General features: G+C 46.8%; 1 protein-coding gene across 1 annotated transcript in view; it reads left to right on the forward strand.

The window, feature by feature from the left end:
- Nucleotides 1-22,553, forward strand: part of DPF3 (double PHD fingers 3) — a 208,161-nt gene that overhangs the window by 137,567 nt on the left and 48,041 nt on the right. The window contains 2 exon segments of the mRNA XM_054715464.1: nt 12,207-12,334; nt 20,977-21,072. Of these exon segments, the coding sequence (XP_054571439.1) occupies nt 12,207-12,334; nt 20,977-21,072 (224 nt within the window).

A 22,553-nucleotide genomic window follows, 5' to 3' on the forward strand; every position in this document is an offset into this window, starting at 1 on the left:
AAGGTCTGGGTTCAAGTTCAGACCCCTCCATCCACTGGCTGTGTGGTTTTGGCCGTTCCCTAACCTCTCCGTTTCTTCATTTGTAAAATGCAGCATGGCAGCTGCTCTGCTCACTTCACAGGGTTGTTCTGAGAGTCATGTGGATGGTGGAGCTCAGGGTGCGGCAAGTGTGAGGAGGCACTGGGATGCCCTCTCGGTGTGCACTGCTGGGCGGCCGAGGGGGCCTCTGCCATACCGTCCCTGCCCCCAGCACCGAGGGTGCACTTGTTGAGGGAGATCCCTGCCCAGCTGGAAGGGTGTGTGCGATCTGGCCCAGAGTGGGAATGCTTTCTGCTTTGGAGTCTTTTCCAAGTCCGTTGTGTTCTGCTCTGAGGAGAGGAACTCTGGCGTCTGGCTATGGGATTGATTCACCTGGAACAGAACCATAGCTTGCACTAGCTCCTGCCTTGCATCCCAGAGCTCAGCCCTTTGGCATCTGTTGCCCGGGGCACATAGATAAACTGGGCAAGACTTCCCTGCTTTTATTAACACCATAGTGTGCGAGGCAATGCCCACCTGGCTGAGTCTTTTCTTCTGTCCTTGGCCTCAGCTGGTCCACCTTCTTCTGAGCACTGGGCACCTGGCCTCTACACCTGGCCTTCATTCTGTTCACTCTGTGGGATGCCTGCTGCTCGGGGGCCAGGGAACTGTACCTCAATACGTACTGCCTCTGGATGTGTCTGCCGACCAGGATGCAAGTGCATGAGGACGAGGCTTATCTCTGTCATGAACCGACCTCACCTAAGCACCAAGCTTGGCTCGCTGGTACGGCTCCACACTCAGCACTGCAGTAACTGCTGTTTCCCCACTTCTGCCCTCACCTCCCGTCAGTTATCGATCCTGGTAAAATGCAAGCATTATCATGTCACTCTTTGCTTGAGACCTCCAGTGGCCTCTGATCGCACTCGGAGCAGAAGCCAGCTTTCTCACAGGGACCCCACCGCCCTTCACGGCACCCCTGACTCTGAACGGGGCTCCTCTTCCCCTGGCTCACCGTGCTCCAGGCAGATGAGCCTTGGCACTGATGGCTCCGTGGCCTGGAATGCTTATTTTGGGTATTTTTTCTCCCCCATTAGAATATACCATCTATGAAGCAGGAGCTTTTGTCTCTTATGTTCACAGCTGTGTCCCTAGCACCTAGCAAAGCGTCTGGTACATAGTAAATGTTTAATAATTATTTGTCAAGTGAAAGAATAGAGCAAGGCATCCTCTATGTGGTTCTGCCATGATTTCCGAATCTGCAGGCCAATGCCCTCCCTGGAATTGAAGCTGGGCCGGCACCTCAGCCTCCTCCTCAGCCTCCTCTGTCCTCTGCGGGCTATGGACTCAGCCTCTTTGCTTCCATTCTCTCCGGGCCGAGGCCCAGGTGGGGTGGAAAGGTGTGCCCCACCGTCTCTCAGGCTCCGAGAGTGTCAGCGGTTGAGGAGTTTGTGGAGAAGTGCAAGGAGAGGGAGACTTTAGTAGATGAAAGGCAGGGAGCTCATAGTAATTGAGCACGCCCCCTGTGCCCAGCACTCTCTAGTATCCATGATTTTACCTGCCCCATAACAACAGCAGGAAGTGGGCTTTGTTCTCCCAGTTCTACAGATGAGATCAAGGCCAAGTGTGTGTTTAGGGCACTAGGGCTGACATTTTACCCGAGAGGGGCCTCTTGCACTTTCCAGTTATCTGTGTTCTCTTCAACTATTTCAGCACTCAATCCATCCCCATCTTCCTTCCTTTCCCCTCTGTGCTGCTAAGCTGCCCTGGCATGGTGTGGTGGCCAGCATGGTGGTGAGCTTCCTTTAACTGTGTGGGTGTTTTTCTGTGTCTCGGGTGGGGGGGATGCTTATCTGTGGTTCTGGCCTCTGTGTTGGCTTACGAGTGGGGCGGGTAGGTACAGCAGGTTGTGGGAGCCAGAGGCCATTTGGGGGAATGATCAACCCTCCTGTTGTGTGGATATTCTCAGATTCTTATAAAATTTTTTTTTTTTTATTGATTTCAGAGAGGAAGGGAGAGGGAAAGAGAGATAGAAACATCAATGATGAGAGAGAATCATTGATCTGCTGCCTCCTGCACGCCCCACACTGGGGCTCGAGCCTGCAACCCGGGTATGTGCTCTGAAGGGAATCAAACCGTGACCTCCTGTTTCATAGGTCGAAGTTCAACCACTGAGCCATGCTGGCTGGGCTATTCTGGGATTCCTGAACACACAATAACAAGGGCCTGAAGGGTGCAGTCTGGGTGATGGGTGCTCAATGTGAACCTTATCTATTTTGAGCTTTATGAATCACAAAACAGGGAGTCAACGGCAGCCAAGAAAATGGCACCCCTGAGGAATGAGCAGATGGATTCCTGGGCCTGCCACCATCTCAGGAAATCAGGTCTTTGGCTCCCCCCAATCTCTTCCCCTGTGGGGTGAGATAACAATATCCTCCCCTCCCCCCATGAGTCTGATGGGGATAAATGAAGGAATGATTCTTAAGCTCCTTGCTCCTTGGTGTACGTTGATGTATAATAAACCCAAGGAAATATGATGAGTTTAACTCCTCGAAATAATAAGCACCCAGAGAGAAAACTGCACGTTTGTATTTGTAAAGAAAAAGTAGAGGCAGGTTAAAAAAAAATCTGAGCACTCAGGATGTAGCAGGAGGATTGTCTGCCATTGTCTGTGGGATTTCTCCCTCCCTTTTGCACCATAACTCTACCTCCAGGCCCCTGCCTCGCCGAGAGCTCGTGATGGATGGACGGATGGATGTGCCTTGTCGGGTGTTTCACTGCAATTTCCCTCGGGGCAGTCTGTCTGTTGGCAGAACACAGCCTCCCGAAAGATGGTATCTCTTGCAAACTCGACAGCTAACAGACAGCTCCTCTCTTTGTATATTTCCCCAAAGAAGAACTGTCTTAATCTGTTTTTTATGTGGCATATTTTATTATAATCCATATATGACTTGCAGGTTTTCAGTCCTCCATCCTGAGCCAAAAAACACACACCAAGAAAACAAAAACAAAAACAAAACAAAACGAAAAAAACCCCAACAACAACGCACGAGGAGTCAGAAGCTCCATGAGCCTGTGACATCCAGGCGTGTGTGCATTTTTAAATGACCTGGGATTTAATTACTCACTGTGCTCCCATGTTGTACTTTCGGGCTCATCTTGCCTGCTTGCTGTTAATGAGCTCAGTGGCTCCAACAACCCAGTGGAAGCTTTGCTTTTGGTGTATTGGGTGGTAGGCTTGGGGCACCTGTGTCCAAAGCTTGTGGCTTTGATCTCCATCCAAGAGGGTGCTGCCCTGTCCACCCTGTCCACAGCCCTGGGGAGAAGCAGGCCACTGCTCTTCGCTAGTGATTTTTTCTTTCTTTGCCTTTATTTGTGATTTTATTTTCTTTCTTCTTCTTCTTTTTTTTTTTTTTAAAGACTTTTGGTGCTTCAATCCTTGTTTGTCTAAGAGGTTTTTTCTTATTTGGAAACCGATTTGCTTCGGTTTGCACAGAAGCTGTCTCTGGTGTGATGGATCGTGCTGGAAGTCACCCAAGGAGTATCTCTGTTCCCAATTAGAAGTGGAGGCAGAGCTGCTTACGGGGGCCCAGGGAGGCGGCTGGCTTGGGTGACAGCTGCTGCCGCTCTGGAGAGAGTAACGATCCGTGGGTTTATATCCATGTGTATAAAATCAGGCTAATTTAAAGATGAATTATGTGTGTGTTTTGGACCATTTTCTTTCAATGTTAAAGGTTTGATGGCTCCTATCAGGTTATGTGGTCCCTAAATTTGTGTGAAATTCTAACTGAGTACACTTTTAAAGAATGACTAAATCCTACATCTAGATGAGGTGTATTCGGATAAAACGGAATCAATGAAATCCCTCAGGGATTTCAACAGGGAGCATATCTGAACACACATTGTGCAAAAGCTTGGGCCTATTATCTTCTTTCCCCTTCAGTCTGGACCGCCTGTGGTCAGGGCCAGAGAATGTACCCTGTGATTGTTTGCTGGGAGGCCCAGGTTATTAGCATGTTCCTCTGACCTTGCGAGCCTTACCCATAGTGCTTTGAAACCAGGGTTTGCCAGAGGTCAGCTAGAATGCTGTCTTAGAATGGCAGTTGACCAGGTATTAAGCAGCCAACATTAAGAACTATATTTAATGTTTTTCCTGTTTTTTGAAAGCAAATCATAGCAAACATTACTTTTAATGGCTACCAACCTGCCCTAATACAATAGTCACTATCTACATGTGCCTACCGAATACTAGAAATGTGGCTAATATGAATTGAGATGTGGTATATGTATAAAACACACCAGATTTTGAAGACTTAATGCAAATAAAATAATGCAAAATATTGCATGAATATTTTTATATTGATTACATGTTGAATTGATAAAATTTATATATATTCAGTTAGAGAAAATGTATTATTAAAATTAATTGCATCTGTTGCTCTTTACTATTTTTTTAAAAAATTATTGATTTCAGAGAGAAAGGGAAAGAGAGAGAGAGAGAGAGAGAAACATCAATGATGAAAAAAACCCATTGATCAGCTGCTTCCTGCATAATGTGCCCCCCTCCCCCACACTGGGAATTATACTGTGATCTTCTGGTTCATAGATCGATGTTCAACCACTGAGCCATGCCAGCTGGGATGCTTTTTACTTTTTATTTATTTATTTTTTAATCTTTATTGTTGAGATTATTACAGATGTCCCTCATTTTCCCCCCATTGCCCCTCTCCACCTGGTTCCCACCCTGTCCCAGGCCTTCACACCCTATTGTCTGTGTCCAGGTAATTCATATCTATAATAATAAAAGCATAATATGCTAATTAGACCAGACAGCTGAATGAACTTCTGGATGTCATTCCAGATGTACTTCCAGACAAAGCCGCGGCAGCGGGGGCTGAGGCAGAGGCAGTTAGGGGCGATGAGGAAGGTAGGCAGAGTGGTTAGGGGCGATGAGGCAGGCAGGTGAGCAGTTGGGGCAATGAGGCATGCAGGCTAGTGGTTAGGGGTGATGAGGCAGGCAGGCGAGTGGTTAGGGGCGATGAGGCAGGCAGGTGAGTGCTTAGGGGCGATGAGGCAGGCAGGCAAGTGGTTGGGGCGATCAGGTAGGCAGGTGAGTGGTTAGAAGTGATGAGGCAGGCAGGTGAGCGGTTAGGAGCCAGTGGTCCCGGATTGCAAGAGGGATGTATGACTGCCGGTTTAGGCCTGATCCCACAGGGATCCCTGCAGGATCGGGCCTAAACCAACAGTCAGACATCCCCCAAGGGATCCCGGATTGTGAGAAGGTACAGGCCGGGCTGAGGGACCCCCTCTCTCCCCTGACCCCCGCCCCTCTGCCCCGTGTAAGAATTTCGTGCACCGAGCCTCTAGTATGCATATAAGGTTTTTGTTTAATCTCTTTCTGCCCCTCCACCCCCTTCCCTCTGAGAATCATCAGTCTGTTCCATTTTTATGCCTCTGATTCTATTTTATTCACCAGTTTATTCTGTTCATTAGATTTCTTACTCTTTTATTTTGATTTTTAGATCCAATTGTTGATAGGTATGTATTTGTTGCCATTTTATTGTTCATATTTTTGATCTTTTTCTTTTTCTTCTTCCTCTTCTTAAAGAATACCCTTCAACATTTCATATAATACTGGTTTGGTGTGATGAACTCCTTTAGATTTTTCTTGTCTGTGAAGCTCTTTATCTGACCTTCAATTCTATATGATAGCTTTGCTGGATAGAGTAATCTAGGTTGTATGTCCTTGCTATTCATCACTTTGGATATTTCTTGCCACTCCCTTCTGGCCTGCATAGTTTCTGTTGAGAAATCAGCTGATAGTGGTATGGGCATTACCTTGTAGGTAACTAACTGTCTTTTCTCTTGCTGCTTTTAAGATTCGCTCTTTGTCTTTTGCTCTTGGCATTTTAATTATGATGTGTCTTGGTGTGGTCCTCTCTGGGTTCCTCTTGTTTGGGACTCTCTGCTTCCTGGACAGAGTAAGTCTATTTCTTTCACCAGGTAGGGGAAGTCTTCTGTCATTATTTCTTCATATAGGTTTTCAATATCTTGCTCACTCTCTCTTCTTCTGGTACCCCCATAATGCGAATGTTGGTATGCTTGAAGTTGTCCCAGAGGCTCCTTACACTATCTTCATATTTTTGGATTATTTTTTCTCTTTGCTCTTCTGGTTGGGTGTTTTTTCTTCTTCATTATTCAAATGGTTGATTTGATTCTCAGAATCCTCTACTCTACTGTTGAATCCCAGTATATTATTCTTTATTTCAGTCAGTGTATGCTTAATTTCTGACTGGTCCTTTTCCATTTTTTTTTTGGAGGTTTCTAGAAGATTCTTGAGTAACCTTATAACTGTGGTTTTAAACTCTATATCCAGTAGTTTGCTTTCTTCCATTTCTTTCACTGGTGACATGTTTCTTTGTCTCTGCATTTTGGCTGCTTCCCTGTGTTTGTTTCTATGCATTGGGTTTAGCTGCTATGTATCCTTGAGTTGGTAGAGTGGCCTTGTGTAGTAGGTATTCTATAGGGCCCAGTGGCTCAGCCTCCCTAGCCTCACCTGAGCTGGGAGCTCTAGGTGCATCCCTTTGTGGGCTGTGTGCACAGTCTTGTTGTAATTGAGACTTGATTGCTGTTGGTGTCACTGGAAGAAATTGGTCTCCAGCCCAATTGGCTGTGAGGACCAGCTGAAACTACAGTGGGAGAGCTGCTGTGCAGGAGACACCCTTATGGAGCAGGATTTGCTTCAGTGGTGCTTTGGTGCTCACCGAGTCTGCCCCTTGAGTGTGTTGCTTATGGATGTGTGGAGTTGTAATCTGGTATGGTCTGACACTGACCACTGAGTACACTGGCTCTTGGGTCTCCAGGGAGGTGCAAAGCCAGCCATTGCCTGGGACTGCCCAGCAGGAGCTACAGAGAGATCTGCAGATTCCTCCTCTTTGTATCCTCTTTGGAAGTGCCCAGATGAGGCCCAGCTATGAAATAAGGCAGGCTGGTGCTGGTGCCAGGTCTTGGGCCTTTTATTGATAGGTTTGGGGCTCCCTAACCCAGCTGCAGCTTGTTTGAGTGATTTTTAACCTGAGCAAGGACAGACCATTCATATGCAAAAGCCACTGCATCCAGCTTGGGTGGGGTTGTAAATTGGATGAGGCAGGGTCTTAGGAAATCACCAGGGTGGAGCAAACAGAAATGGCTGCCAGTCAGGCCTGCTACCAGGGAGGTTCTAGCATAGGAACAATGACCCCTGTGAGCACCTCCATCTGGAAGAAAGCTGCCCTCGAATTCCTGCCCCAGTACCAGACAATCCAGTTTCTCCTCATATATATTTCTGCTCTCCAGAGCCTCGCCCTGGTGCTGGAGCTCAGAGGAAGTGGGACCTTGTAAGTTCATTTTATGGTGCCAGCCTTTTAAGAGGAACAGCTGGGTCTCCAGCAGCCTGTGTCACTGAGCCTCAATCTGCACTCATTTCGACCTGTAGTTCTTACTGTCTGTAGGGACTTCTTTTCCCAGCTTTGGGACCCTGGGCTGGGAGTCTGGTGTGGGGCTTGGACCCCTTGGTTCTCCAGGCGGCCTCTACAGAGACAATCTCCCTTCCAATTAAAAAAGCAGCACACATGGGGGCTGGAATAGCCCACCAGCCCATTCCGTGCCTCTGCACCTCCTACCAGTGTCAGTATGCTTTCTTCTTTACTTTAGTTGTACGACTTCCATTCAGCCAGCTTTCCAGCAGTTCTGGATGATGGTTGTTCTGTATTTTAGTTGTAATTTTGATGTGGTTGTGGGAGGTGGCCAGTACAGATGTTTACCTATGCCGCCATCTTCAAATCTCCACTCTACTTTATAAATGTGGCTACTAGAAAGTTTAAATGATATAAGTGGCTTGCATTGTATTTCTATTGGACAGTGCTGCTGTACCATTAAAATCATTATTATTCAAACTTTTGTACTAATAATATGTTGCCTTTAGAGGGCACTTAGAACATTCCAGGCTCTTTACATATATGCTCTAATTTTGAATCTTAAATTTTGAATAGAAAAACCAGCACAAGAATTGATACGTCTCAGTTTCCACTCTGTTTCTCACACTAGTTTTGTGTGTGGATCTTTTCCGTTTCTTTATGTGGTGTATTAACTTGTTAATTCTCACACCAACACTGTGAAATAGTGTGATCATACCCATTTAACACAAAAGAAAATGGAAACTCTGAGGTTTACGTAACTAGCCAATATATGGCCAGGCTAGGGTTTGACTCCAGGGCTGTCTGGAAGCAGAACTTCTAGGAGCCAATGAAATATCTCGACAGTTAGGCAAGAATGATGCCATTCTATTTCTCTGTGACCCTGGGAAAGTCTCCTTAGTCTCTCTGTGTCCACTTTCCTCATTAAGGGGTTGGACTTCAGATGCTTTTTGAGGTTCCTTCTAGCTCATTTCATTGTTGCCATTTTGGTTTTCTTTCCCCTCTTGATTCTTCTACTGTGCCCATCTGGTAAAGGACCAGAAGACCAAGGGAATAGATTGAATTATAGGAAAGCAGGATGGAGGACTATTTAGCATGGGAGTAAGAGGGAGAAGGAGGAGGAGGAAGTTCAGTTGATGAGAAATTCTGTGTGAGGTCAGTACTGTGGTGACAGGGTGAACACCACATGGGGATGTTCAGCTAGAACAGCCCAGAGCCATGACACAAACCTGCCCTCCACCTTTTATCTCAAAATAGGAAAACTATGGAAAGAGCCTAGGAATGCAGTGGAAATGTACAAAAGTTTGGAGAAAGACTTTTCAAGAGAAGCAAGGCACAGTCTGTACAATTAGATTAGGTGAATTGGTTCCGGAGGCAGATTGGGGTCAAGGCTGGACTTTATCCCTTACCAGCTGTGTGATATTAGGCAAGTTCTACACCTCCCTACGCGGCAGTGTCTGCATCTATAAAATGGGATCACTGTACTTTCCTCTTGGGTGGTGGTGGGGATTAGGTAGCAGTGACAGCTGTCACATTTGGAATGTTTACTGTGTGCCAAGCACCCTGCATATACACACAGATATCAACACCCACTAGGGTCATTAGGGCTCAGCCTGGGCCTGCAAACTACTCATAAGGATGCATTAAGTGGAGCTCTTGTCATGATCTTTTTATTTTTATTTTATATTTTATTGTTTTTTTTTACAGAGAGGAAGGGAGAGAGATAGAGAGCTAGAAACATCGATGAGAGAGAAACATCGACCAGCTGTCTCTTGCACGCCCCCTACTGGGATGTGCCCGCAACCAAGGTACGTGCCCTTGACCAGAATCGAACCTGGGACCTTTCAGTCCACAGGCAGATGCTCTATCCACTGAGCCAAACCGGTCTCGGCTCTTGTCATGATCTTAAAGGCCTCTAGAAAAGATGATTTGGTTGCATTCTTGCCCTACTGTGTTACTTTATTTTATTATTTAAAAATACATTTTTATTGATTTCAGGTAGGAAGGGAGAGGGAGAGAGAGAGAAACATCAATGATGAGAATCATTGATTGGCTACCTCCTGCACAATCCCTACTGGGGATCGAGCCTGCAACCTGGGGCATGTGCCCTGACTGGGAATCAAACTGTGACTTTCTGGTTCATAGGTCGACACTCAACTACTGAGCCATGCTAGCTGGGCCTACTGTGTTACTTTACATGAAGTTACTTCTCTGAGCCTCTCAAGTGACTCATTTATAAAATGAGATGATTAAAACAGATGATCTGTGAGGTTTTTTTTTCAGCTCAAAATGTACAATTCTGGAAGTAGGGTTTATTTAATGTTGAGAAGACTAAGGGGATACTAAAATATGAACTTCAAATATATAGATATAAATGATTATTGTAAGTTTGAGGGATGGTGAGCAGCTGTTCTCTTTGTCCTTGGATAGGACATGATGTGGCACACTTTAATTGTTTTAGATCTGGCATTTGGAAGCCTTCTCTGACTTGGGAGGAAGAATAATATGTCATTGGAGCAGGCTCTGAAGTTGTACACTCAACTCGTTAAAGCAGACGGTTGACTTTTTCTGACACTCAACTTCAATGTAACTTCACACAGGCCTTCCCTGATCCTGTGATCTAAACAGACCCCCACCTATTCTTCCTTCACATCTCACTCTGTTGGCTTCCTCCAAAGCTCTTATTACAGTTTGTAATTGCATGCTTATTTTGGATTTAGTGTTTAGTATCTACCTCTTTAGACTGTAAACTACCTGAAGGCCAGGACTGTCTTTGTTTGGCTCCCCTCCTGTGTACCCAGTTCCAGCACAGCAGTTGTCACATGGCAGTGCCTGGTAAGTAATTGGTGCATGATGAGATGGATGGATGAGTGTCAGACACCTCTGGTGGTTGATTTGGTGGCATCGCTCCTTGATGGAGTTGGGTCCTCTGCTTGCCTTTATCGGTGAGAGAAATCCCACAGACCTTGTCTTGCAAGGGACGTTACATACTGTTCCTTCTTCCCACTTTCTTCTGGGGATGGTCACCATGGATAGGTATTTCTTCCATTTTAATGGGTTGTTTAGTGCCCCTTCCCTGTGGACTGGTCAGCCTGCAGCTGGTTTTGGTGGAGGAGTGGAAGGGGTAGGTAGAGTTCCATTTGAGTCAGAACAGAGCCCAAGGAAGCAGGGCTTGGTCTTGCTTGTTATTTCCATTTGCTCCCCAGATCCACTCTCTGTCCCTTTGTACACCATCCTGGGCTCCAGGAAGTTGACCTCCATGGGCTGCATCAACATGGATCCCTTGCTCTCTGGCTTCTGGTTGAGGCTGGCCAGTGGGAGGGCAGGGCAGGAAGATGAGGATGGAAGGAGAGAGAGGCTGGGCTATGTGTCCCCATGCCTCCGTGCTGTGAGCCTCTCTGAGCCCAGAGCTCAGCAGAGAGGGAGGGAGGCTCCTCTGCTGCAAGCACAGCTCCTGCCTGGGAGCTCTGCTGTGGCGCCCCCTCCAGGTTCTTGCAAACACTCCCCTCTGTCCCTCCAGGAATAGCAGTGATAATGACTCCCCACTGTTAACTCTCCTGGGCTGTTTCACCATTCCCTTTTGTTCCCTTCGTCTGCCCACACCTCTGTGAAGAGTCCCTACACTAATCTCTCAATCCCCCGTACAACTGGGCCATTCATTTCCTGTTTTGTAGGGCACCATTCCCTCATATTCTTGCACCCATTTTATCTGATACAGAGTAGGGGCCTCAGATCTAATTGTCAGGGGTGGGCATGAGGCACAGGATCCGAGGAGAGGTTGGAGGAATATTTTGTAGTAAGTCCAAATATGATCACTTGTACCTGAGGTTTCTGTTTTTAATGAAACAACAACAAAAAAAGCAAACCTTCCTTTGAGCTATTAGCCGTTTGGGGGAGAAAGGGATTCAGCTTCTTTCTGGTCTCTCTCCTGGGCAGGGCCGGCTCTGGCTGCCACTGCTCAGCTGGCCCCATGACCTCAAGCCCCAGGTAGCCGATCAAACTCCTGATGTCTTCAGAAAAAACGCCCTGGTGTGCGGACACTGCAGCTCCCAGCTGCGGATCCGGGCCTCGCTCTTTCTCTTCCCTTGGCTTTGCAGGCCTTTGCTTCCCTGGTGAGTTCTTAAGCACAGCCTCTGAGGTTGAAATAGCTTTTCATGGAGCAGACCTGAGCTGGCAGCCAGCATGGCTGAGGGGAGGTCACCGAGTTGCCAAATGAGAGGTGGGCTGGAGGGAGAGAATAATAAGACGTGAGGCTGGCATTGATGCACCGCGTTAGAGTTTTCAAAGAACTTAAATGTAAAGGAGCACATTTTTGCCCCACAAAATGGCATGTGGGGTGCTTGGCACTGTTATCTTCACTTTGCAGATGCAGAAAAGGTCTGTGGGGTCCTTGAGTGCTTTGCCCGAAGTCCCAGGGCTGGAGAGTGGCAGAAGCTGGACTGAGACCCAGGCTGTCTGATCCCATATCCATCCGGCGCCCTTTCTGCTCTACCTCTGCCATCTCTGAGGGTGCAGGCAGGGCTGGAATCCACCTGGACCCAGGGATTGTGAGCTGGACCCAGAAAAGCTGGACCTAACTGCATTGTCCTGCTCCACTTGAAGGAGAGAGCACAGGCGGCCTCGAGCCTTACCCAGGAGCTGTGGTTCCTGCGTGCCCTCAAGGGCCATCTCCTGCCCCTCCTGTCCCTCCTGCTTCTAGTGGCCTGACCCTGCTTTTCTGTTCTTGTTTTTCAGAAGTAGAGCTGCCCCTGAAGAAGGATGGGTTCACCTCAGAGAGCACCACGCTAGAAGCCTTGCTCCGAGGCGAGGGGGTTGAGAAGAAGGTGGACACTAGAGAGGAGGAGAGCATCCAGGAAATACAGGTATTCCTGTGCCCGCTGGGGGAGGAGGGCGCGCTCAGAGCATCACTGGGGCCTCTAGTACCGGCTTGGGTCCTCCTCTCAAGGGCCAGGGCTGCATCTCAAGTTGCCTCGTGGCACCATTCTGGGAAACTTGCACATTCTTTTCTGATTTAACATGTCTCTGGGAAGAAGTCATTGTTCCTCTCAAATCCGTTTCTCTTCCTTGATCTGCTTGTTTATGTACTCAAAATATAGCTTGGGGGCCTGTTGTATGACAGGCATGGTGCCACGTCCTGGGGGCTCTGTGGTGAGCAAAACAGATGGAGTCCTCACCCCCCGTGGAGCGAACAGTTCATAGTCCAGGCTCAAAACCTCAGTGTTGTCTGCATTGGCTGGTGCCAAGTGAGTCCCTGCCTCAGCCGGCCCCGCCTCACGCTCCTTCCTGGGCTATAGTTCCCTCAGTTCTTCCTCAGCACCTCCCACGCCTCCCTCAAGGCCAGTGTAGGAGTCACCCTCCGGGCAGGGTAGGTGTCCCCATGTGTTCACACTAGGAAGGCTCTCATCCAGCGAGATTACTAGTATAATGGTGTGCTCTGACCATTCTTTAACTATTTGTCTTGAATCCATTGTTGAATATAATGATTGGCACAGTGTTGTAATAATGTTAAATAATACAAATATTAAATAATAATGTGAATAATGAAATACAATTAAAATAACATTTCTATTAAATTTATATTTTAATGTTTTATGTTATGATATTTTATATATTTATTAATTTCGCATCCAATTTAATATTTACACATTAATTTATCAACATTATAATTAAATCAGTAACAGCTGCATGTTTTGTGTGCTCCATGGTACTTCCAGTCTGAGTTCCATCGAGTCAGGGAATATGTGGCTGTGCTCACCGCTCACCCTCCGGCCTGGCATGTGCCCAGCAGAGTGAGGTCTCAGAAAATGTTGAGTCTAGTCACTTCTACCATCCCTGTGTTCAGATGAGTGGCCAGGTCTTTTCCATTTAGTTGTCACAACATGGCTTATGGTTGTTCCTTCCTCGACCTCACAAAGCCCCAGCCCTAGTACAGATCCTTATTAACCGTCACTTTTATTTGTCTGACACGCCTTGGAGTCATCTTCCATGCCTGTCTTCCTCTCCCACCCGACCTCCAATTCATCAGGAATCCCGCCCACTGTGCCCGCAGCATACACCCAGGGCATAGCCCCTTCCCGCCACATCCACTGCTGCTCCCCTGGCCCAAGCCGCTCCCATCTCCGGTCTGACCCGCTGTGACTGCTTTCTAAATGGTCCCCCTGCTAATTTTAACATTTAAGTCGGATCCTGTCATTCCTGTGCTCAGGGCCCTTCAAGGGCTCCTGTTCTCCCAGAGCAAGTCAAGGCCTTCTGCCTCTCTCTGACTGGTGCTTCCCCTTCCCTTCCTCACTCTGCTCCAGGCACCCGCCTCTGTGTGCTGCTGAGGCGCACACTGGGCACACTGCGCCTGACTGCGCTCTGGTGTTTCCTCTGCTGGCAGCTGTTGTCTGTCTCCCTCACCTTCCTCAAGTGTTTGCTTCCCTCTCCTCTCCTCTTTTCTCCGAGCTGCATGTATCCTGACCACTGGCCCCTGTATGGAATACCACGTCCCCTGTATGGAATACCACGGCCTGTGCCCTGCTCCCTCTCCAGCACTCCCCACGTTCTCCTGTTCTGCTTTCCTTTTCCTTCCCTCCACAGCTCTTACCACGGTCTAGTACTTTGTTTTGTGTTGTCCTCCAAAAGAATGTCACCTCCTCAAGAGCAGGAGTCTTTGTCTGTTTTGCTCATAATATATCTCAAGCACCCAGACAGTGCCGGGCACACACTAAAAATATTTAATGAGCGGTGCCTGAGTGGGCAGATCGCCCCAAGTCCCATCCCCAGTCCTTTCCCTCTCCAGCACTGCCTGCTTTCTGAGCCGATCTTTCATCCCAAAACAGTTCCTCTTGTGCCACCCCATCACTGAAGAACAGTGAAAACACGTTTGTTTCCTACTAAATAAATCCAGAATGATGGGTGTGTCCTTCCGGGGCCTCTTCTCTCTGCTCCTAACCTGGATGTCAGGCTTATTCCCCACTACTCCTTTCCCCCTCTGTTCTTCAGCCTTCTTCCCTCTGTGCCTGTGGTCATGCTGTGTCCTTTATCCGCTGTGCCTTTCTTCCTTCTCCACGTGCACCAGTCCCACCCATCGTTTAGGCTCGGCTCCAATGCCACCTTCCCCATGAAGCCTTTGGTCATCTCCCCGCAGCTGGACAGTCCCTTGCCTCTGGCATTTAGGGTATTCTAGTACCGTTTTTTTTTTTTTTTTTTTTTCTATTCATGTATTACCCTCCATTTTTGGACTTTCAGATCTCTGAAGTCAACATCTGTCACATCTGTATTGCCCATTTGAGTACTTTTTGCTCATTTGGTGTAATGTGCCTGAATCAGTGAGTGGGGTAGAATCATTGCCCAGAAGCCTTGATGCTCTAGTGTCTGGTGGCCCTTGCCCTTTACAGCTGGCGGTGGGTTTAGTTCTCAGGCAGCACTGAGCTAATCTATGGGTTGTTACTGTGGACTCATCATCATCATCACCATCATCCCTCCCTATTATAAACCAAATGTCGACTATGTACAGAGCATTGGGCTACCATCTACTGTGCTAGGAGCTGAAACCAGGACCATAAGCCAAGTAAATTTACATGTTTTTATTGGCTTTGCTATTTTAAGTACATATGTAGTAAAGGGACAGTTTTGTTAGTATTTTTCATTCATTCATTCATTCCTTCATCATTAGACCAAAGTTTATTCCGTGCCTCCTCCGAGCAGGCACTGTGCTAGGTTCCAGGGAAAGAGATAAACCACCATGAGAGACCTTATATTCTGGTGTGACATGTAGACAGAAGCAAGTAAACAAATAGAATAGTTGCATTTCAGGACCAATGCTATGAACAGACAGAATATGAAGATGCAGTTATAAGAGAACAAATATTTTAGGGAGTGTCCTAAGGGAGATGGGAATTTAACCTCAGTCCTAAGGGATGAGAAGGAGCCAGCAAAACGAGGGCTTTAGGGAAGAGCTTTCTGGGCAGAGGAACAGTTTGTTCGAAGGCACAGGTAGATCTCAGCTGGTTGGAAAGAACAGAGGGCCTGTGTGGCGGGAGCACAGTGTCAGGGAGACAAAGGCCTAGGATGGCATTGGAGGGGTGAGTGGGCCAGGACATAGGAGAGGCTCTTGATTTCATGAGAAATGAAAAAGGAAGCCATATGGAGGATTTTAATCAGGGCGATGAATTTGTGTTTCATTAAGATCGCTCTGGCCCTCATGTGGAGGGGAGACTGCCTACAGGGCCAACATTGGAAGGAGGGAAGTCAGGAGATTCCTATAGTGTTCCACACCAGAGATAATGGAATATGTACTTTTACTTTTTAATTCTTTTGTTAATCCTCACCTGAAGATATTTTTTCCCATTGATTTTTAGAGAGTTGAGGAGTAGAGGGGGTGGGGGAAGAAAGAGAAAGGGAGAGAGAGAGAGAGATCGATTGCTTACCTCCCTTGTGTGCCCCGGCCCAGGGATCGAACCTGCAACCCAGGTATATGCCCTTGACTGGGAATTGAACCTGAGACCCTTTGGTCTATGAGCTAATATTCTATCTGCTGAGCCACACCGGCCAGGGCTGATAATGGAATATTTAAATAAGAATTTCTTCTTTTTTAAAAAACACAACCACATACCATTGTGATCATCACTGTACATACTGTTTAGAGTAACAGGGAGAAAGTTATTTTAAAATATGTTCATTTCCCAGAAAATGTCCTTGGACGGGAAGATCAGCTGCATCTCTAGTTGGACACCTCTGCCCTTCACTCCCAATACAGGATACCCCTCTTCCTCCCTCACCCTGAATGTGGCCTTTGTTTGTTAGAAACTCTTGCCTCCTCCGAGTTATGGAGAGAGGCTTCTGGTATCAGGGCCTTGGTGCAGGAAATGCAAACACCCAGGGCGGGTGCTGTCACATCTGAGGACTGGCTCACCCACAGGAGGTTCTAGAGACACAGGGAAGGAAGCTGATGGGAAGAGGGAGGGATGGAGCCTGGGGGAGAAGTCAGTTTACTCCTGGACATAGCACTTCTGGAGGCTAGCTCAGCTGCCTTCACCAGTCTTTCACTTTCTAACCTAGAATCCATGTCACAGATAATAAATATCTTCATAATAAAAATAAGAAGAGTCAGAATTGTGCTAAGGTGCTAGAGGCAATGACCTTTAAATTCGAGGCACTTAGAACTTAAAATGATTAAATGACTTCAAGACTCAGAAAGTTTCCAGATGGCTGTATGGCCAGTGAAAATAGTCGGAATAACTACATCTTTTTACCGAAGGCTGCAGAGCATTTTACTAGTCCTTGTCTTGCTTGGCTTTCGCTCATATTCCCACTTTCAAAAGCTAAGATGCAGGGAGGCTAGGAGGCTTGCTCTGGGCCTGCACCAGCGTCTCCTAGCTGCAGGCCAGAGGTCGTGTCCAGCAGACAGTACCCCTCAGTTAGATGGCTAAAGTTGGCCCAGAGACTCATAAGTGCTGTCAGCTGATGAACTCCTGGGTAAACCGAGCAGAGAAGCCAGAGAAGAATTTACTGGACTGGTTTTGAGTTCTTTGGGAGGGTTTGGTAATTAGCAGTATCCTGACCCCTGTGATTGGAAGAGAATTCTCTGACAAGGAGGCGGTGGGAGAAGGTCACTGGTAACTTAATTCCTGGGCTTCCTGCTTTGAGGGCAGGCCAAAGGCATTGTCCAGGAGGCCACTTGGACAATGATGGTGATACCAGATGTTGGTGTGGTAGGTGCTGCTTTTTAAGCCTTTTCATAGCTGTGTGATTGTCATTCCGTCACCAGAGTGGATGCTATTTGTTATCCTTTATAACACGGTGTCCACTCACTTTGGTAGCCTCATCTTATGCCAGTCTCTTCCTGAGCCACTGAATTCTGGTCAGTCACATGGGCCTCTTTTCTGCTCCCTGGCCAAGTCATGTTTCTCTCCCTGCCTCGGGGAGTTTGCTCATGCTGTTCCACTGCCTGGAATACTTCCCTGTCTTCCTTCTCCCTGTCTTCATTCCAGTGCTAGTCTTTCTTTCCTTTAGAGCTCAACTTGCTTAGGTCAGTTTCTCAGAGAAGCCCTATCTGACCCTCAGATTAGTTAGCTTTCCTTCTAACACCCTCTGGTAGCAGCTGGAACTTGCTTGTCACTGTTCTTTATAGAAGTTGTAATTACATGGTTATATATGTTGTTTAAATCTGTCCTCCCTTCACTAGACTTTCAAAATCCACGTGGAGCCAGGACTGTAGCCATTTTCTAGCTTGTCTAGCATAGCACCTGCTATGTAGTCAGCACTAGACAAATGTTCGTTGGTTGAATGAGTGAGTGAGTTTCTGTTTTATAATTAGGAAAACAGGCATGAAGAGAAGATGACTCGGCCTAGGTCACACTGTGAGCCCATAAAGAAACCCCAGGGTCCCTAACATGGAGTCCAGTGAGCTCCATTGCTCTTCCCCCTTTTCCCACTCCCACTCTGGGGGCTGGGTCCTCTGCCACAATCTCTTATCTTTCCCTTATACCTAGAGATGTAAACCTCCCTCAACTGGAGTGAAGTGCTCAGGTTCCCTACAGGAAGGGTATGCTGGAATACACCTTGGAAACTTCAGACACAGGCCTGGGAAACAGATGGGAAACTCTGAGCTGATGAACCTGACCTTGTTTTGGTCATGGATTTTCTGTATGATATTGAGCAGTCAAATCTCTTTTCAGTTTATTTACTTACTTACTTTTTATTTATTTTTATTCCTCACTCTAGAACATGTTTCGATTGATTTTAGAGAGAGAGGAAAGGAGTGGGGGGGGGGAGAGACATTGATGTGAGAGAGAAACATTAATCGGTTTCCTCCTGTGAGCACCCCAACCAAGGATCGAACACACAACCTAGGTATGTGCCCTGACTGGGATTCGAACCTGCCACCTTTTGGTATACAGAATGATGGTCCTACCAATGGAGCCATCCAACCAGGGCTAGGCTTAGTTTATTCTCCTGCAAAATGGAAATGAGATTCTCTTCTACAACGACAGAGCTGTTGGAGAGAGAGAATGAAATTTATGTCTTTAAGCCCCATGGTAAGTAATGTTCTGTAATGAAAATAGACCAATTTTTTTTTTTCTTAAAAAATAACAATGGGTGATTAAGAACAACACATTAATGTCAAATTCTGGTCAGATGAACAGGAAGTTACTTGTTTTCATCAAACAGGGCAGGGTTCCAGTGTGGCAGGGAAAGGAGAAACCTATTTTCATATTTAGAAACAAAAGGAAAATTACTTAAAGTAAGTTTTGACAAACTTGAGTCCACACAGAAAATTGCTCCTACAAGAGTATTTTCTTTCTTTTTTTAAAAATTGTTTAAAGTATTACATATGGCTCCTTCCATCCCCCTCCCCCATTGACTCCCTCCCTACTCCCACCCCCAAGGGCATGCCTCCACCGCCCCAGTGTCTGTGTCCATTGGTTATGCTAATATGCATGCATACAAGTCCTTTGGTTGATCTCTAACCCCTCCTCCCCTGCCTTCTCTCTGAGGTTGGACGGTCTGTTCAGTGCTACCTTGTCTCTGGATCTATTTTTGTTCATCAAATTATGTTGTTCATTATATCCCACATATAAGTGAGATCATGTGATATTTTCTTTCTCTGACTGGCTTATTTCGCTTAGCATAATGCTCTCCAGGTCCATCCATGCTGTTGCAAATGGTAAATGTTTCTTCTTTTTTATAGCGGCATAGTATTCCATTGTGTAGATGGACCAGTTTTTTAATCCACTCATCAGCTGAGGGCACTTAGGCTATTTCTAAATCTTAGCTATTGTAAATTGTGCTGCTATGAACATAGGGGTGCATATATCCTTTCTGATTGGTGTTTCTCGTTTCTTGGGATATAGTCCTAGAAGTGGGATCACTGGGTCAAATGGGAGCTCCATTTTTTTTTTTTTTTTTGAGGAAACTCCGTACTGTTCTCCACAGTGGCTGCACCAGTCTGCATTCCCACCAGCAGTGCACGAGGGTTCCTTTTTCTCCGCATCCTCGCCAGCACTTGTCATTTGTTGATTTGTTGATGATAGCCATTCTGACAGGTGTGAGATGGTACCTCATTGTTGTTTTGATTTGCATCTCTCGGATGATTAGTGACTTTGAGCATGTTTCCAGTATGTTCTCTTTCAAAAAGTGTCTACGTAGGTCCTTTGCCCATTTTTTGATTCAATTGTTTATCTTTCTTTTGTTAAGTTGTATGAGTTCCCTGTAAATTTTGGAGATTAAACCCTGATCTGAAATAGCATTGGCAAATATGTTCTCCCATGCAGTGGGCTTTCTTGTTGTTTTGTTGATGGTTTCTTTTGCCGTGCCGAAGCTTTTTATTTTGATGTAGTCCCATTTGTTTATTTTCTCCTTAGTTTTAATTGCTCTAGCCCTTTGCACTCGCTTGCTTTTTTCTCGATTCCTTTATTCTACTCGGGATTTAATTTTTTAAATACCCCAGATTTTACAAAGCGTGGCAGCAGAATAAAAAACTGGAGTTTCTTTTCATACAAACTTATTTATTTGGATTTTTTTTATATTTCAAATTATTGATACATTCAAAGAGTATAAAAAGAGCTGCTACCGATGCTAACCGTGCCGAGTCACACTCGACATCTGAGTGCAAAAGGTTAAGAGCTGTATTGGTAAAGATATTGCTACGATATATGTTGATATTTTGCTGCCTATGAGTCTTTTAAGATTTTTATGGTTTCCCTTCTTACATTTAAGTCCTTTAGCCATTTTGAATTTGTTTTTGTGTATGGTGTAAATTGGTGATCTGGTTTCATTTTTTTGCATATATCTGACCAAATTTCCCAGCACCATTTATTGAAGAGATGGTCTTGACTCCATTGTATGCTCTTGCCTCCTTTGTTAAATTGAGCATAATGGCTTGGGCCTATTTCTGGGTTATCTGTTCTGTTCTCTTGGTCTTTATATCTGTTCTTGTGCCGGTACCAGGCAGTTTTGAGAACTGTGGCTTTGTAGTATAGCTTGATATCTGGTATTGTGATCCCTCCAACTTTGTTCTTCTTTCTCAGGATGGCTGTGGCTATTTGGGGTCTTTTTTTCTGAGTATTTTTAAAAAAATATATATTTTATTGATTTTTTACAGAGAGGAAGGGAGAGAGATAGAGAGTTAGAAATATCGATCAGCTGCCTCCTGCATGCCCCCCACAGGGGATGTGCCCGCAACCAAGGTACGTGCTCTTGACCGGAATTGAACCTGGGACCCTTCAGTCCGCAGGCCGACGCTATATCCACTGAGCCAAACTGGTTTCGGCTGAGTATTTTCTTTCTAAAAACACATCTTTGTCAGAAAGAGTTGTAAAAGTTTGGTGTTCTAGGAGGATTTGACTGGAAGGGGCCCAGTGGTTTGAAAGAGAATTGCTATTGCCAAGTGCTCAACTCTGGGCAGCATCTTCACTTTGTTAAAACACAGCAAAATGGGACCCCCCCCCCATTTACCCTTGATTCATTTTCTCTTTTGCATTTTATTTCTTAACTCCTCTTTATTTTCTTGTCATTTCAGCGGGTCTTGGAAAATGATGAAAATGTAGAAGAAGGAAATGAAGAAGAGGATTTAGAAGAGGATATTCCTAAGCGAAAGAACAGGACCAGAGGACGGGTAAGCCGGGATGCCAGGAGGGATGAGAGAGCTCAGGGAGGCGAGGTCCCTAACTTCAATGTCCCACTGCAGCTAGGGAGACCACATCCATGGTCTTCCTTGCAGAATTCCTGGAGAGGAAAACACCAGAGGGCTCTGATCCCAGGTGATAGCCTGCAAGAGTTTAGAGCTGGCAAGAGGGAGAAGAGGCAGAGGGTGCCCCGAGGGGAGGGGGATGCTGAGGTTCTGGGGGAGGTTGGGGGTGGGAACAGAGGGAGGGTGGAGATAAGGAAAATGTGACAGTTGTCCCTGTTTCTTGGCCCTAAAAGAAGGCTGAAAGTTTCCTGCCCCTGGGGCTGCCCCAGAATGACAGGGTCAGGACACCTACTTTGGGGTGTGATTCATTAGGCAGAGATGGTTCCCAAGCAGGTATGGCCTGGGCTTTGGAGGCTGGTGGAATGTGGCAAGAAAACACCAGAAACCTGGGGAATGGCAGAGGGGAATTCTGTGGTGGAAGGAATCCTATTTAATAAAGAAGAAATATGCAATTGACCGTCACACCACCACAAAGATAGCGGCGCCCAGTCCCCTCAGCCCTGCTGGAGTCCCCCAGTCCTTTTAGCCCCATCAGGGGGATGGCAGGCGCGCGGTGCGGCCGGACCTGTCCTCAGCCCCCAGCCACACAGGGCTGGCCCAAGGCACAGGCAAACCTCGGGTGGCGGCTTCTCAGCCACCTAGGGCCGCCCGAGGCTCAGGTAACCAGGACCGGCTGAAGCTTGCACTGCCAGCAGTGGCAGCAGCAAAGGTGTGATTGTGGCGTCCTCTTCCTCTGATCGCCGGGTCGCCTCCCACCCCTGAGGGCTCCCAGACTGTGAGAGGGGGCAGGCTGGGCTGAGGGAACCCCCCTCCAGTGTATGAATTTTCATGTACCAGGCCTCTAGTTAAAATATAAGAATGGCTCTTGAGGGGGAGGGAACCAAACCAGGGTGGTGGTCTCAGTATTCAGGTTGGTCCTCCAGAGTGCTCATGTTTAAGACCCAAGGGGCTTTTTGTGGTCAACTTCATGGGTCTGCAAGGGCATCTGACAGTAACCAGGTGCAGAGGACCTTAGTGTAAACTGCAGCTCTTCATCTAGAGAATTAACTCTTAGTCCTGTCTGGCTCCTTCAGGCTCTAGGCAGGACCCTATGTTTTTCACGGACAAGAGGCTGTCCTGGGTGCCCCATGGGTTTTGATCTAGAGTGAAGTATGGCATATCTCTCTGTGGCTCCCGTGCCTTAGTATACAGCAGAACCACCAGCAAAGCCTTTCAGAATGCAGGTCCCCAAGACCCAACCCCAGAAGTTCTGCTTTTTGAGGTGTGGGGTGGGGCCTGGAAAGCTATATCATAACGATAGGTCACTGGTACAAGTGCTCCAGCTCTGCCCACACTGAGCTGAATTGCTCCAACCTGTTGACAGAAGCCAGACTTTCTGAGTCTGGGGAGGGCAGCCCTTAGATGCT

The sequence above is a fragment of the Eptesicus fuscus genome, chromosome 5, assembly GCF_027574615.1.
Source record: "Eptesicus fuscus isolate TK198812 chromosome 5, DD_ASM_mEF_20220401, whole genome shotgun sequence".
NCBI lineage: Eukaryota > Metazoa > Chordata > Mammalia > Chiroptera > Vespertilionidae > Eptesicus > Eptesicus fuscus.